General features: G+C 39.3%; 1 protein-coding gene across 1 annotated transcript in view; it reads right to left on the reverse strand.

Annotated features, from left to right (window-relative positions):
- Slc10a6 (solute carrier family 10 member 6) overlaps window positions 1-17,116 on the reverse strand; it is a 28,232-nt gene extending 11,116 nt beyond the window's left edge. Inside the window, exons 1-3 of the mRNA XM_005341934.5 lie at window positions 16,383-17,116; window positions 3,791-3,909; window positions 912-1,000 (exon numbers count right to left, since the gene is read on the reverse strand). Coding sequence (XP_005341991.1) covers window positions 912-1,000; window positions 3,791-3,909; window positions 16,383-16,759 — 585 coding nt within the window. The 5' untranslated portion in view covers window positions 16,760-17,116. The remainder of the gene's footprint in view (window positions 1-911; window positions 1,001-3,790; window positions 3,910-16,382) is intronic.
- Window positions 17,117-18,227: the final 1,111 nt, after the last annotated feature.

The raw sequence follows: 18,227 nt of genomic DNA on the forward strand, positions 1-18,227 counted from the left end.
AACAGGCAAAAGGCAACACTGCAAAGACAACAGTAGTAGTAAGTTCTGGTTACTATCATTCCATGGGAGGGCTCCTCAATGCTTTCTGGGTGATTTCACTTATTAAAGTCTTATTCATGCTGTCTGCAGCCCTTGCTCATGTGCACAAACCACATGTCAGTGGTGTCCTCATGAATGCTTCTGCAAGTCTGTCCTTCATCCTACTGTTCCAAGAACCAGCCATGTTTCTAAAGCTGGGGCTCCACTTCATGAACACTTGAACAGCTTTTGCCTTGAAAACACCTGTGTAAAGCCTAGTGGATGGGCAGGTCTAGGACTTTCTCTGTGCACATCTAGACCTTAGCTTTTCTGTCACTAAGAGGCCCATATGTTTTCCAAAATGTTGCAAGACTTGGTTTGACCTGTGGGAGCAACAGAGCAAGGCTTAAAGAAATATAAGAATGGGCTGAGGTTGTGGCTCAGTAGTAGAGCACTTGCCTAGCACGTGTGAGGCACTGGGTTCTATCCTCACTACCACATACATACATACACACATACATACATAGAGGTTTTTTTTTAAAGTACAGAAATATAAGAGCTGGATTTCAAACCTCAGGACTAATAAGGAAATTGCACCAGGCAAGATGTTGCAAGACTGTAATCCCAGTGATTCAAAGGCAGGAGTATCACAAGTTTGAGTCCAGCCTGGGCAACTTTAGTGAGACCCTGATTCAAAATTAAAAGTTTTGGGGATGTAGCTCAGTGGTACAGTGCTCCTGAGATCAATCCTCAGTAGCAAAAAAAAAAGAAAAAAAAGCAAAATTGAATTACAGAATGTGGAGCTGTGTTCGATCAGCTCATTTGTTCCTGCCATTCATCTCCATCTTTCAAGTGTCTGAATTTGAGAATGTGCTGTGTGTGCACTTGCTTACCTTGAGAATGAGTTTTGATTGTTTTGGCCACCTATAATTCACATAGATACCGAAGGCAACAGGAATGGTCAGGCACACAAGGGTAATTCCTGAAGAGAAGAAAAATTCATCAGACCGTATCCCTTCTCACCCTAAAAATTTCTATTTCAATTAGATAACATACTTTAATGAAAGTTGCATTTTGTTTTTGTATCCATCTCCCAAAATAAAAACAATCTCTGAAAGACAGTTTTCAAAGGTTATATAATACTAATGAATGCCACCAGACCTGGTTCATCAACTTCCTTCTCAGAATCCTTCTGACAATCACATGAAGAGTTAGAGACAGCAGGAAATGAAAAGATTAGGAAACAGGAAGGCCATTTTAAAATCCGTGAAATTCTTTGGCCCCTACATATAGGTGTTACCCCTCTATAATCATAGCTATTGCTTCCTTATTCGAGGCCAATGGGTCATTTGCTTCACCAAGTAAAGAATACCTATTGTAGACATTAGAAACAGCATTTGCTACACCATGATAGCAACTTCTCATATTTCCCAAGTGTAGCCAGGTGACCCAAAGATGAGTAGAAAAAACAAATGCCTTTGTAATTAGCTCAAGTGAATAAAGCCATTGAAGGCAGGCTCAGTGCAGCAAAGGTGACTGTCCCCCCGCCAATAGGATCTGTACACGGACATTTTTCCAGTGCCACTTTCCAAATGCATTGGAAACCTATGCATTGCTATTTATTTATAGCAACAAATATGGTAAAGATTCACAATGCTGGCTCCAAAGTTTTGTGAGTTATTCATGACATTTTAGGTTCTTTCAGAATGTATTATCAAAACAGAATATATTAGGGCGGGGTTTGTGGCTCAGAGGTAGAGTGCTCTCCTACTATGCATGGGGCACTGGGTTCGATCCTTAGCACCACATACATAAAAATGGAATAAAGGTATTGTGCTCACCTACAACTAAAAAAAAATGATTTTTTAAAAAAATAACAGAATATATTAAATAATTTACTGATCAGAAAAGCTGCACATAAAACTGTGGTTGCGGGCTGGGGTTGTGGCTCAGTAGTAGAGTGCTTGTCTGACACATATGAGGCACTGAATTTGATTCTCAGCACCACATAAAATAATAAATAAAATAAAATAAATAAAGGTACTGTGTCCATCTACAACTAAAAAATATTTTTTTAAAAAAACATGGTTTCTAAATATGGATGTCACTCAAATTTTACAAATGTAGTGGGCTCTTCTTATCAGGAGATGGCTTTGTTCATGGTTTTGAACTATGGGCCATGGACTGAAGCCCTCAAGATGCTTATATGATACTCCAGGTGACACTTCTAAGTTCTGTGAATCATAGTTTCTATCTCTTCTTCAAAGACTCTGATGAAACTAGAACAGGAAAATCATTTCACCACACTTTTCTAAGCCTTGTAAGTCTACAGAGATCTTAGGAATAAATTGGAGCTTAATGAGAAATAACATTCCAGAGAGGAGCTAATGAGATCTGGATGTGGTTGTGACATGCAGATGAGCTCTAATAAGCAGTACAAATAACTTACATTCAATCTGTAAGAAAAAGTCAAGGCTCACAGGCAACGTGAAGGGTGAAATCATGGGACATTAAGATCTCATCAGAGCCACTAGAATCAGGTAAACTTTGAATCATAAAGAATCCAGTTGCACTGGGTGCAGCGGCACACACCTGTAATCCCAGCGGCTCAGGAAGCCGAGACAGGAGCCAACCTCAGAAAAAACGAGGAACTAAGCAACTCAGTGACACCCTGTCTCAAAAAAAAAAAAATACAAAAGAGGGCTGGGGATGTGGCTCAGTGGTCCAGTGCCCCTGAGTTCAATCCCCAGTACCAAAAAAAAAAAAAAAAAAAAAAAAAAAAAAGTCTGGTTGCTTTATAGTCTAATTATCTAAGATTTGTGTTTTCTTTTAAAGTAAGATCTCTGGCTTTCATTATTTCGAAAATGATCTCTTAATAGTGTGCTACGGAGGTTCAGATGTTGTTTATTCCACCAGAGGTTCATGTGTTAAAAGCTTGATCCTCATGGCTATATTGGGAAATTGAAACGTTAAGAGATGGGTTCTCCCCAGAAGTGATTATAAAAGCCTTAGCCTGGCCCCAGCCAGCTCTCTCTGTCTTCCTAACTAGGGAGCAATCGCTTTCTCATGCTCTCTTCCATTTTGCTAACTGCCATGATATCGACACAGGGGGGAGCCAGGGGGCCTCACGAGAATATGTGCATTACTGTTTATTTATAACAAAAGTGACTAACACATCATAAGGGTTAGGAGCTTGGACTTTACAGCCGGATTCCTGAGTTAGAATTCCAGTTCTAAGCCAGGGGCAGTAGCTCACACCTATAATCTCAGCTACTCAGTAGGCTGAGGCAGGAAGATTGCAAGGTCAAGTCAGCCTTGGCAACTTAGTGAGGCCCTGTCTCACAAAAAGGGAAAGAGAGATCTAAGCCAGGGGCAGTAGCTCACACCTATAATCTCAGCTACTCAGTAGGCTGAGGCAGGAAGATTGCAAGGTCAAGTCAGCCTTGGCAACTTAGTGAGGCCCTGTCTCACAAAAAGGGAAAGAGAGAGAGAGAGAGAGAGAGAGAGAGAGAGAGAGAGAGAGAGAGAGAGAGAGAGAGAAGAGGAAGGAAAGGAGCAAGGGAGGGAGGGAGGGAGAAAGAAAGAATTCCAGTTCTGTTCTTACCAGTAATTTAACCTCAAAAATCTAGAAATTCAAACTAGTAATAGAATCTATGTTGTAAGGTTATGTATGGAATTAAATAACACAAAAATAAAAATCCCTGCAGAAACAACGATGCCTAGCACTATCTCCATTACCGTGACTGCTACATTTCCCAAGCCCAGTACAGACCTATGTTCTGATAGGGAATGGTGAGGTTCTGCGCAAGATCCCAGGACCAGGTGTAGAGGTAAAGGCAGAGCGGCATCATTCCCAGGGCGGCCACTGTGGAACAGGCTGTCATACTGATGCTGAAAAGTAAAGTGAAAGCCATACTTAGGAGGAAGAGCTGGAAACAGAATCCAGACTTAACCAACTCTGAGCACTTAGTCTTCACCAAAGCAACTGCTGAGACAGAATTTCTTAGAGATTACATGGGATAAGACACTTGGAGCTCACTTTTCTCCTATTATTCAACAAATAATGGCTTCTTTTGTGGTCTAGAAAAAGATTTCCTACAGTTCTTATCATTCATTAGTTCATTTATTTGAGTATCTGCTTGCTCTAAATGTTGTACTAGGTGCTATAGCAATCTTTGCTGTCTCCTTATACAGTTCTTTTTTATTGAGATATATTTCTCACACCATAGAATTCATCATTTTAAAGTATACAATTCAGCAGTGTTTAGTACAGTCACAAGATTGTGCAACAACAGTACTATTTCCAGAACACTCGAATCACCCCCAAAAGAAAGCTATAGCAGTTACTCCTCATTCTCTCCTTCCACAAGTCCCTGGAAACCACTGATCTGCCTTCATCTTCATAGGACTGAAGGATTGCCTCTACCAGACATTTCATATGAACAGAACCATACAATCTCTGACCTTTTGGGTGAGCTGAGCTTCCTTCACCTAACACAATCCAAGTTTTAGCACATATTCAAAGCTCATTCCTTTTTATGGCTTTTTGTCCTTCTGGTGTGTTGCATCGATTTTTATGTATGAACCCCTTGAATTGAGGATAAATACCACTTAGACATGATGTATAATCCATTTTGATGTTGCTGGTATTTTGTTGAGGATTTTTGCATATATATTCATAAGGAATATTGGTCTGTAGTTTTCCTTTCTTGTGACATCTTTATGTTGTTTAGGTACCAGGGAGACTGGAATAGTCCAAGTGAAAAATGCCAAAAAAGCTGACTAAGCACCTGTCCAGTGTGAAGTATTGTTAAATTCCAGGAAAAAGTTACTCAAACACCACAGACCATCAGATTCTCATTGGATGCAGCAGACTTTAAGGTCACTGCCCCTCAAACAGAGCAAGCAGGAAAGAGCAAGGGGAAGTATGGAATCAGAGAAAGGGTAGGCTGAATTAAAAGTTCTCTTCCAATTCTTCTGTGGTATGATCTTATTATTATAAGTAGAAATTGAAGCAGAGTGATGGGTCAGAGTAAAAAGTAAAATTTCTAGGTGTCAAAATAATGCTGAGTCAATTGTGTCAGAAAAAAATTATATTTTAAAATTATTTCTTTATTATTTATCAGCAATACTGGGTTTTTTTAAAAAAGAGAGAGAGAGAGAGAGAGAGAGAGAGAGAGAGAGAGAGAGAGAATTTTTTAATATTTATTTTTTAGTTCTCGGCAGACACAACATCTTTGTTGGTATGTGGTGCTGAGGATTGAACCCAGGCCGCACACATGCCAGGCGAGCGCGCTACCACTTGAGCCACATCCCCAGCCCAGCAATACTAAGTATTGATCCCAGGGATGTGCTGACCACTGAGGTAAACTCTTCTTTTTATTTATTTATTTTTTATTTTTAGATAGGGTCTTGTTAATTTGCTCAGGCTGGCCTTGAACTTGTGATCCTCCTGCCTAAGTTTCCCCAGTAGCTGAACTATAGGTGTGTGCCATTACACCTAGTTGTTAGCATCAATTTGAAAGGACACATTAAGTGAGAAGTAGTGGGACATCCAGTGGAATTCTTATTGGTAGACAAAGGGAAGCTCAGTACTGCAGCCACCATCATTACTACAGATACACATCTGGCCACCTTGTGAAGTGAGAGGTGGTTCATGAGCTAGATCAACCAAAGCAAAATAGTCCCGCCAGTGATCATGTAACAGCTTTACTAGGAAAACAAATGAGTCTTAGTCTTTGCTCAACAAACTTGGAATGATTTCCAACAGACCATCTGTTTGTTTGTCTTCATCATTATTGAGAGTAACTGTCTCTGAGTTAAAGGGCTAACAAATTTCAAGTGCCGCAGAGCAGATAAAGATTTGGAAGGATCTAATGTCTATGGGAAGGAGACTCCTTTGGTGTAGAAACTTCAAATATTATGTATCTTGATTGCTGTTGTGGATTGAATGTGTCCAAAAGTCATTGTTGGATAACTAATCCTCAAAGCAACAATGTTGGAAAGTGAAACCTCAGGGAGGTGTTTAGGTAATAGGTCTCCTGGATGGATTAATGCCATAAAGGCTGGTCATAGGGAGTGGAGCCATTATTGCCTTTTCACCTTCCACCATATGAGAGGTGCAGCAAGAAAGCCTCTATCAAAAAAAAGGTACCTTTGCTTTGGACCTCCCAATCTTCAGAGAACTGTGAGGAAATAAAATTCTGTTCTTTATAAATTACTCAGTTTCAGGTTCTGTTATAGCAACATAAAATATACTACTCTACCTTTATTGCACTATATGAACTAAGTTATTGCTTCATAAATTTGTAATATACCCTGGATTTTTTGTTTGTTGTTGTTAGTTTGGGTTTGTTGTTGTTTTGTTATGTTTGGGGGATTTTGTTTTGCTTTGTGGTACTGAATATTGAACACAGAAGTGCTCTACAACCAAACTACATCCCTTCCATTTTTTGTTTTTTTGTTTGTTTTTTGAGACAATTTCTCACTAAGTTGCAGAGGCTGATCTTGAATTTGCAATTCTCTCGCCTCAGATTACTGAGTAGCTAGGATTTTATAGATGTGTGCCATTGTACCAGTCGGGTTTTTTTTGTTTGTTTGTTTTTGTGGTCCTAGGGATTGAACCCATGGCCTTGTGCATGGCAAGGCAAGCACTCTACCAACTGGGCTATATCCCCAGCCCTATATCCTGTTTTATTTTGTCTGAATATATAGTTTTTAGGGGACTTAGCTCAGTAGCAGAGTACTTGCCTAGTAAGCCCAAGGTCTTGGGTTCATTTCCAGTACTGGAGAAAGAAAAAAAGAAGATAAATGTATAGTTTTTAAGTTTTTGCTTTTATGTTGTTGTTTTTTGGTTTTGGGGTTTTTTTGGAGGGGGAGTTTGATTTGGTTTTGAGACAGGGTCTCTTTATGCTGCCCAGGCTGACTCTCAACTCCTGCACTTGAGCAACCCTCCCCCCACCACACCCTCTCAAGCAGCCAGGACTCCAGATGCAGGCTAAAATGCCAAGCTTTGTTTTTGAATTTTTTTTATTGGAGAAAACCAATTAATTACATAATTAAGAACATAATTAAGAATAGTTTAAATATTTTAATATTTAAGATATTAAGATACATAACTTGAGTAACAGAACATTGCAAAGGTCCCACCTGCTCTGAAATGGAAAGAGAAAAAAAAAAGCCAACGATGCAAAAGAGTTGGCAAATCGTGTGGTACACCATAAATATAATTTTAATTGTCAATTTAAAATACATTTTTTTAAAAAAATAAGTTAATAAAAAACTGGGAGTTTACATTTCATGAAAGCTAAGAAAAGAGAGCTCTTAAATGATGTCTAAGTAGCAACCAAAGATCAGAGAGGATAATAAGTAACTCAGTGCCTTTTAACCACCCTGCATTTCTTTGTGTCTCCTACTCCAAATCTATTCTGTTCATCTCTCACCCCAACTCCCAACTTCCAAGTTCAGGTTCTGAAATTAACACCTACAGCAAAAGAGTAAAATTAGAGAAAGTAAGACCAATGGAAATGAGATACCCTTCAGATCAATAAAATGTTCTATTTTTCAATTTCTGGAAAAAATTACACAACTGGTTGAAGCACATAAAAATTGTCTGTAGACTGCATTAGCCCTGTTCTACACAGTGGAGTAAAGCAAATGAAAGCAGACGCAACATCACACAAACCCAGTGCGAAAAGCAAGAGTTAATTCACCTAGACTACAGGCCCAGAAAGTCTGGGGAACTTTTTAAAAACCTCTGTTTAAAATGCTCACACCAGCGGGTTATGGGGGTGCATGCCTGCAATCCCAGCAACTCCAGAGGCTAAGGCAAGAGGACTATAAACTCCAGGCCAGCCTCAGTGACATTATTAATGAGACCCCATTTCAAATTTTTTTTAAAAAAGTGGGAGGGGGCAGGCTGGGAGTGTGGCTCAGTGGTAGAGAATTCCTGGGTTCAGTCCCCACTACTGTAACAAGTAAAGTTCTTGTAGCAGACCACCTTTCACATATTGCATGTTTAATCTGTGTTCATGGAACAAGTGTTGGACACACTGAGGCAGACAATTATTCTGCCCCCAAAAGAAGAGAAAGGACTTTCTTTGTGTATAAGACCTTCTGAAGAGATAACATGGGCCCTCTAGTACTTTGAGCCCATGATTCCCATGTCATTCTTCTCCATAATATCACCAATGGGGCTAGGGTTGTGGCTCAGTGGTACAGGGCTTGTCTAGCATGTTCGAGGCTCTGAGTTTGATCCTCAGCACCACACAAAAATAAATAAATAAAATAAAGGCATTGTGTCCAACTACAACTAAAAAAATATTTTAAAAAAATATACATCACCAATATTTCCAACTAACCCTGCCTATTCAACAACGTGTCTATGATCACTTTTTTCATTTTCTGCCCCATATACTCTTGGCAAAGTAGCAGCTCTTTTATGTCTCTGATATTAATAATAGTTCTGGGTTCTCTTGGTCTGCTGGTCACAATGGCATACCAATGGAGAGAGTTTGGCAATGCCAGCCAATTCTGAATCTGTTGTCCTCTGGACACTGGTCCTGACTGTGCCTCCTGAGCAACATTCATACTCACTTCACACTACTTGAGAGCCCACCTCTCACCTGTGCCAGGGAGCAGTCTTAGGCCCAGGGCCTTACTTTCCTCTCTGTCTTTTGGGCCCACTGTTACCTCAGGCTGTGGCACTTAAATACTTATGGAAAAAACATATGAACAGAATAATGAACAAGTGTGTCAATACACTGTGCTGTTCAAATGTGCCCTCTACATCCTCACTGTCATATTTTTGCAAGTGAACCTCACTAAAATCCTAGTGAAATGACTCCTTCACCATAATTCAAATGGTTGATATCCCAATTGCAATCCAATAAGAGATTTTCTATGAAACTATACTCTTAAAAAATTGGCGGGGGAGGGGGTGGGGCTGGGGATGTGACTCAAGTGGTAGCGTGCTTGCCTGGCATGCATGAGGCACTGGGTTTGATCCTCAGCACCACATACAAATAAAATAAAGATTTTTTTAAAAATTTTAAGTTGTTTTTTTGTTTGTTTGTTTGTTTTTGCAGAACGGGAGGTTTAACCCAGCATCTTGACACATACTAGGCAAGCAATTTACCATTGAGCTACATCCCAGCCCAGATAAAAGTACAATTTTATGGAACAAATATTTAGTTGGTTGGTGTTCCATTCATAAATTCAGACTTGGATAACACAAGTATTTGTAGAGATCTATTCTCTTTTCATTTTCTAGTCCATGGTTACTTGTTCAAGTAATAGAACTTTTTTTTTTTTTATTACTTTTTTCTTTTCAAAAGAACCATGCCATGCCACATGTTTGCTTTTGGGTTGTTTTTTGTTTGTTTGTTTTCCACTTAATATACCACAGACATTCTTAGATCAATACATTTAAACTCAATCTTTTAAAGAATGGGCTCATTTTAAAGATGGGCTGGGGGGTAGCTCTGTGATAGAGCACTCACCTCGTATACGCAAGGCCCAGGATTTGATCCCCAGAATCATTAATTAACTAATTAATACTGCAGAGTACTTCACAATCTAACCTAATTATCTAATCTTCAATCACTTATTTAATGACAGATAAGGTATTTTTTAGTTTTTTGCCATTATAAATAATGTATAATCATTCTTCTATATATTTCATTTGAGATGATATTTTATTTCTGTAGATTTCCCAAAGTAAAATCACCATACTATACCCAAAGCACACCATGAATGTGTCAAACATTTTCTTTTTTTGTTTGTTTGTTTTAACAGACACTGCCAGATTAATTTCCAAAAGATTGTTGCAATTTACAATCTTGTCTACTTTGGGTGTGATCAATCCCTTTTAATTCTCATGAGAACACTGAAAAATGTCTCACTTTTGTTGTTACACACTCGACTCTAGAAGACTAAGCTTTCTTCTGCATTTTTGGCTTCTTCTGTATCCTCCTTTATAAACAGTCTTGCTGATCTGCCTTTTTCTTCTCAGCTTGTCAGGGCTCTTTAAAATTATAGTACATATCATCATGTACAATGCAAATATTTTTGTCAAACTTATTGTATATCTTTGACTTTGCTCATGACTTTTGCCATTATTAACATTTATATAGTCAAAAGCTGTTTTTGGGGGGGTTTTTTGGTTTTTTTTTTTGTTTTTTATGGCTTCTAAGTTTCTTATCTTGCTAAAGATCTTTCCCCATCCTGATGGCATTCAAATATTTCCCCCAACACACGTATTTTTACTTTTTTATAGCTTGATACTTTATATTTTCAACTCACTCAAAATTTATATTTTACATAGTGTGAGGTATTGAGAAACAAGTGTGTGAATATAATTTATCAAATAAATCATATGTCACTACAGTGAAGTACCAACCTTACTGTGCATTAAGTGTCTAAGTTTATTCAAAATGTTTTCTGAAAACTCCATTCAAGCCCATTAAATAATTTTATTTTTTTCTGAACAAATACCAGAATGTCTCCACACATCAGAGGGCTGATACCTTCCCATAAATTTTCCTTTTTAAACTTTCTTAGTAGTTTTTATGTATCTTTTTCTCCAAATAAAATCTAAAATTACTTTATCCTATTAGGAGTGTTAACCTGAAGACTTCTTTCTGGTTATATTAAAGAAAAAAAAGCATTATGCCCCAACTCCCCAACCTCTGTATCCCTGAGGAGAGTGTCTGGGAAGTCCTGGAAGGAATTCCATACTATATCACTTTAATCTGGAACTTCTGAAGATCCAGCACAACAATGCCTTCTCCCCATCCCACCCCATGGCTTTGACTCAACAGAAAGGTAAACTTGATGGTCGTGGGTAGGAAAGTGGGAGATTTCTGTCAAAGTGTGTACTCTCAATTCCCTCAGTTATTACTTCCATCCCTTATACATTTGTTCAAGCCCATGACATGATAATGGCCAAAGGTGGTAGTAGATGATCCTGATGCTCTGCCACTTGTTATGAATACCAACCAAGCTGGAAAAGCACAGGGTGAATCTATGTGAATGCACTGGGAAGCCACACCTTTTGTTTTACTGCCGTGAAATTCCTTCCAATGTAACATGAACAAAGGATGTGGCTAACTGGATCTTTTGACTGTTCACAAGTAGGAAAATTGTTGGCACTATCTGACTTTACTAGAACAAGATTCCACTTGCATTAAGTAGAATGGCATCATCCACCCCAAACTATTGCAGAGAATAATGAGACAGATTTAGCAGGTCTGGACAAACAGGTAAGTCCTAAATCTCCTTAAAATACGGAAATTACATATATACACATTCTGTTGAAAGGCAGTGTTGATTAAACATTTTGCAAATGAAGCTTAAAATATTCAAATGTTGCTTTAATTTCAAATCCATAAAAAATCAGGAACTCTAACTCTTAAAATGAAAGCACACATACTTGCTTCCCCACTAAAAAAAAAGAAAACAGTCATCTCACTAGCCAGATGGACAAGGAGAGTGCTACAATATCACATGGAGATGGGCACACACCTGTAATCCCAGCTACTCAGGAGGCTGAGACAGGAGGATTACAAGTTTGAGGCCAGCCTGGGCAACTCAGTGAGACCCTACCTCAAAATAATATTTAAAATGAGGTGAGGGATGGGGATGTAATTCTGTGGTAAGGTATTTGCATACCATTTACGAGGCTCTGGGTTCCATTCCCAGTACTGCAAAAGAAAAAAAAAATTATGTCGATAGAATTGGTCCTAGAAAAAAGAGCTTATGGACCAGTTTTCCAGACCCAAATGTGTCTGCTGCCTTGCAATAATAATGAGCATTTATCAAGTACTACATGCTGTGTATTGTACCTCATGCATATTTATGATGTTTTCTCTTTTTATCTACACAATAACTGTATATGTAGGTGTTATTTCCATTTTATTCACAAAGAAACTGAAGTTTAGAGTGTGATAGGAACATTCATGAAGTCCCATGGATTCATTCTCAGCAAAGCCTTAAGCACAGAAGATTTTCATTTCTCCACCAGGCCAAGTCAGACAGATCTGAAAAATCTGAAGTCCTGTTTCCAGGGTCTTTTTTCTGATGACGGAGGACTTTTTTAAAGTTCGTTCGGTGAGCAACATTGGTCACTGAACTCCACAGTCTCCACTCCCCTCCATGGACAGAATATTTTCTCTCCAGTGAAGGGTACAAATACATCTTTTCAGGAAAGAATAGACCTACCTCAAAGAGAGCAGGGCAGAGTAGTAGTTAAATGAACCATTCTGGAAACAGTGAGCAGATGTACTACTTACCGACTGGCCACCTAGGCAGAGTATGTAAATTCTCCATGCTTCAGTTTCCTCATTTTTTTTTTTTCTTTTTGGTGGTACTGGGAATTGAACCCAGGGTCTCATTTATCAGTTTCCTCCCTTCTAAAAGAAGGAGAAACATAACTACTTCATGGGCTGTCGTGAGGCTGAGTAACTGCAAAACACACACACACACACACACACACACACACACACACACACACAGAGATCTTAGTTTCATGTCCTTTCTTCAAATGCAGCAACCTGTCCATCTCTGGAATGGCAAAAATAGTCTCCATATCTTTAGCCCTTCCCTACCCATGCCCTCTACAATGTTACTTTGTAGCACCATCCATCAAAATCTACTTCCCTATTGAATCTGGGCTGGGCTTGCAGTTAACATGGACCAATGGGATGTGATGGAATTGATGATGAACTGGATTCAAACTCAGGCCTCACAAAATCTTCCATGCATCCCCTTTCTCAGAACTTATAATTAGAACACACCAATAATCCCAGCAACTAAAAAGTTTGAGGCCAGCCTCAGCACTTTAGTGAAACCCCTGTCTCAAAATAAAAAGGAGTAGGAATGAGATATGGCTCACTGTTAAAGTGCCCTGTGGTTCAATCCTCAGTACAACAACAAAAGCAAACAAAAAACAACTTGTGATTTGGTTTCAGCTAGCCTGCTGGAAAATGAGAGACCATGTGGAAGGGAACCCAGTTGTGCCACCTGAGGCCATCCACTGTATATTTAACCAATCCCCAAACATGCAGAAGAACCCAGCTGAGAACAGCCAGGGAGCAGGATAATGTCGAAAGCTCTTCATACCAATAGTCTTCTAGAACAATGTCAGTCAACATTCCAGGATATGGGAACAACACAGGCAAATCAAAGTCAGAAAAATGGGGTGTGTTTAGAGAACAATGACTGGTCTATTTTGATAGACAGGTTGTGCTCAAGGGGTAAATGATAAGTAATGGGAAGCGGCTGGGTAGAAGGGCTTTGTCATTTCTGTCCAGTTTACTAGGTATTGAGAGGCCTCTATGTGTATAACATGTTCATTTTCTCCTTACCATGCCATGATGGTCCATGCTGAAATTTCCAGTTACAGAAAAGAAACCTGTGGTCAGAATTTGAATACAGGAAATCTACCCTCAGAGCTTGCTTTGTCTTCATAGTGTAAAACTATATCTGGGAAACCTGATACAGACAACAGCTGTGAGGATACAGTACTTGGCCAAGAAAAAAAAGAATCAGGGCCTGACTGAGGAAATAGCTATGGCATGGACAGCTAGCAAGCACCACTAGAGGAAGAAGTTGGGCTACAGGGCTGGGCAGTAGATGGAGCAAACAAAAGGAGCAAAGTGATTTATGTCGTCATCTGACACTAATGCAAGCCTATTGATTCTGAAATGCCTGTTTGGGGTGAACACATGGAGAATAGCATAGAGAGCTTCATCCCAGTTTCCTTGTTTGTAAAAAGAAATGCTGCATTAAACACTTTTGGATTCAATAATAAAATAAAATGAAATAAATAATTTTAAAAATTTAAAAAATACTTTTGGAGTCTGAGTTTTACTTGAATGTGATTTTTATTGGTAGTCAATGCAAAAAAATGCATTGAACTTGAATATCCTTTCACTCAACAATACTGAATTTTTTCCTATTTGAAACTTTTGCCAAAAATTAAGATTTTTATTAGTTTTGCATCTATAAACTTTTGAAAATCTAGTTTAAAAATAAATCTAGCTGGGAGCGGTGTTACATGCCTATAATCCCAGAGGCTTGAGAGGCTGAGGCAGGAGGAGGATCAAGAGTTCAAAGCCAGCCTCAGCAAAAGTGTGGCGCTAAGCAACTCAGTGAGACCCTATCTCTAAATAAAATACAAAATAAGGCATAAGGCTAGGGATATGGCTCTGTAGTCTAGTGCCCCTGAGTTCAATCCCTGGTACCAAAAAAAAAATAAAAATAAAAACAAATCTTATTTTTTGTCCCTGCTTTAAGTTTTCAGTTTCTACAGCTTGGTGTTTTCGTTTTTGTTTGTTTGTTTTGTTTGTGAAAATTAAAACCTCAATTTAGAAAGAAAAGGAGAAAAGTAGCTAAATATTTATTTTATACCCACTGTGTACCTGGCATTGTGTGTGTATGTATATGTGTGCATGTGTATATTTAATAGGTTAAATAGTTTGACCAGAGTTAAAAGCTAATTAAGGACATAGCTGGCAAAAGGAAGTAAAATGAGCTTTATCTTTCATAGACTTCCTATTCACTGGTGTTTTTATGACAATGCTGACTAATAAGAGATGAGGGTAATAAATGTTCTCTTTCCCAGAACAGAAGTGTTTGAAAACACTGTTTAAAGATTTATGCTTCCACTCAAAACAGAAGATTCAGTCATGTTGCTAAATGTCATAGAAAAAAAGGGCCCAAATTGCAGACTGATGTAAAACAGATGTGAATTTAAATATGTGTTCTGCCATTCTCTGTTGGCAAGCTACCTAACCAATCCAAAACACAATTTTCTCAACTGTAAAATCCAGAATAATGAAAGGTCACTCACAAGGTTATTATGAAGACCAAGAGGAGAATATATCCATGAATACATCTATGCCATATCTGTGAGGTACTTAACAAACAGTACTTTCCTTCTTCCTTCCAAAATCTTTCAGGTGTTAGAATTTATCACTGATGTGTGAACTTCAGGCAAAGAATATTTATCATATCTCATTTAGTTAAAGATCAACTTATTGAATTTGAATTGGTGATACATTATTAGCTTAATAGTAAAATACAAAATCCATCAAGTGGTTTTATTTTTTTTTTCAAATCTCTCCTAGGTAGGTAACTAAAAGACTTATGAAAGTTAATTACTAGTCTGAATGATAAGAACCCATTAAAATGTATAGGTGAAATATGTTCGATACACCACACATTCAGCACATGCAGGAAACTGGAAACCCTGACCCAGGTGACTCACTGATGTCAACTCCCATCTCGGTCATCACCCCTGATTCATTCATTCATGGTACTGTAAATCTAAGTGGCATACATATGGAACAAAGATTTAAATTCATATGTAGTCCTCTCCCTGAGCAGAAAGTAAAACAGAGTGTTTATTAGTAAGCTAACAATCTAGAAAGACCATTGTTTTTAGCTCTTCTTTTTTTCCATTGCCTATTTTTTCTTTAAATACTCCTTTCTCCCCTAATCAACATGTTCATTCCAAAAAGTATGTGATTAATTCATCCTTGTTAAAGCATAAATAGATGATAAAGCTTAATGTCTCCAAGGAGTATTTATTTGTATCATAACCAGGAATAAGGTCACTGGCTTCAATGAAAAGAATTCAAGTCTAATGAGGAATGTTAAACATCTATAAAACAACAAGGAAGAACAATTTTAATTTTGGGAGCCTTCATACTTCTCCCTAAATCAAATCAACAGGACAGCACTGGCATTTTAAGAAGGACATGTCTACTAGATGCCCCTAAAGCTCTTTTATATAATCCCCCAAATATTATTTTTCATAGTAGGTACTCAGGAAACACCAATTAGAACTTTAAGGCCTTCATTCTGGTTAAGCCACTTGTCACCACCATCACCACCATTATGACTACTACCAAACCACTGTCACTAGCTTCTAGGGATTTTCAGCTACGTCCTGGGAATTGTCGTTAAAGATGAGAGCATGTTAGAGGCAGGGGGTGTGGCTGAGTGGTAGAGGGCATATCTACCACATATGAAGCCCTGGGTTCAATTCCCAGCACCACCAAAATGTGAAGAGGCCAGTGTGAGTGAGAACAAATGCACATTTGGGAAGGGTCACTGGGTGAGGTGGAGACAAGCCTCCTCTGTTAACATATGAGCCAAATCCCACTACTCAGAACTTAGTTGCCAATAAAGCAGAGGAAGACCACAGCAAAGCCAACCTGGAGCTCAGAAAGGAGAGTCCTTTCCATGTCTGATCAAGTCTCCATAATATTTGCAATATCTCCCCACTGGAATCTCTACCCAAACACTAAAGTTCCCTCTAGGTGGGATGAGGGAAGGACTACTGAGCTAGTGTAGCTTACCTGAGATCCATATCTCCATCAACCCAGAAGGTGAAAATGTTCGAGATGGTTCCCCCGGGACAGCACCCCATGATGAGAACAGCAATAGCGTGGACTGGCTTCAGAGAGAAGCTGATGGCCAGGAGATAGGCTGTCAAAGGCATGAGCCCAAATTGGCAGAGCAGTCCCACAGCAATGCCCCATGGTCTCCTGATGTGCCACCAGAGCTTTCGGATCTCCACAGAGCATCCCAAGGAGAACATGAGCAGACCCATCATAACAGCTGACACCACTGTGAAAACAAGTCCCAGGCTCCCCTGTGCCTCCGGTCCCACAGTCAGCTCCTCCTCTGAACTGTTGGCAGGGCAGGCTGAGCTGCTGGAACAATTTGCTCTCATCTCCTCATCTCCTTAAGACAGCATTGCAAATGAACATCGGCAACCACGGCTGGGCAGGTCTATCCTGCCACATTTTGTAATAATGCAACCAAGTCACACGTGGAGAATCATTCCAGTCTCTATTGGCCAGCCAGGTGATTCATGCTAATTTGATCAATTTATTCACAAGTGGCATTATAAAAGTAATGAGCCTAGGCGTGAAACATATAATAAACTGTGGTAGGAAAGGCTTTCCACTTCTCTTCTTACTCACCACTGAATAATCAAGGGCAATGAGACAAGCAAACTTATTGTCAAGTGGAGGGACGGGGCTATGTCGTCAACATCACACTGTTCCAGGAAAGCACGTCAGACGCCAAGAGACAAGTTCTCCAAATTCAGTAGGGATTTCAAGGAGCCGGGATGCAATATTATGTGAGAGAAGGCTGACTCCGGAAAAAAAAAACAAAAGACTGCTCTGCCAGAGCCACGCCTCAGAGCATTAGCAAAGCATTTCTGTAGGAAATATTAAAGCAAAATGAGGCCAGTTAAGGAAACGTGGGGGAATAAGGAAAATTTCAAGACATCTTTCAAACTGGCCTCAGTTTTTCTTTCTGTTTTAATGGAAATGTGGGTCTAAAGCCAATAATGAAACACCTGAAAGAATAATGTGGTTTCAAGCACCTGATTGTGTCCCATGAAATGTGGAAACTCGCTTCTATACACAAAACAATTCAAGAGAGCTGTCATTTGCTTTTAGAAATTCAAGTCTGATTTGAGATGCCACGCCCCTGGTCTACTAGGGAAAGCCTGGAATTCCTGCAAGGGAATCTAGTAAAGAGCTTAGTCTGGAATCCAGAGATGGGGTCTGAGGATAGCCCCAGGTGCTGACCGAAATGCCCCAGGTGCCCCTTTGTGCTTTATAACTAGACATGTTGGTGAAACCAGATGAGATGATGTGGTTCCTTGAAATCAAACCTCCAAAAAAGCAGGTGCCACACCTTTTCTCACAGACAGAGTTTATTTGTGGGGCACAGGCTGGCAACAAGGCACACTTTATCAACTCCTGGACCTGTCTCAAGAGGGATGCTGGCTATGCATGGTTGGTTCCTGGAGTGAGTTAGGTTTCTGGAAAGCCCTGTGTTCTCAGCTTAAAATGATGCAGAGGTGTGATCAGGCTAAGAAGGAATGGAGGAGGAAGAGAACAAACATTTTCTGAGCGCTTCTGGGTGATAGGGATATCCTAGGTGCTTTATTCAAGAGTGGCTGTGTCTAGTGAAGAAGAAACTTATTTTTTTTTTAATTTCCTAATTTAGAGAGAGGAGGTGTCAGATGTTTCTGTCTAGATAATTTCTAAAAGTCCCTTAACCAACTAATCTTCTGTATCTGGCCTCAGACTCACTTGAATGGCCCTTCTTTGTTACACTAGGTTAACTAGGCACCCCACCTGGCTATTCCCAAAGAGGCTGGTGTTATAGGAAATTTTGTG

This window comes from Ictidomys tridecemlineatus, chromosome 9 (genome assembly GCF_052094955.1).
Source record: "Ictidomys tridecemlineatus isolate mIctTri1 chromosome 9, mIctTri1.hap1, whole genome shotgun sequence".
NCBI lineage: Eukaryota > Metazoa > Chordata > Mammalia > Rodentia > Sciuridae > Ictidomys > Ictidomys tridecemlineatus.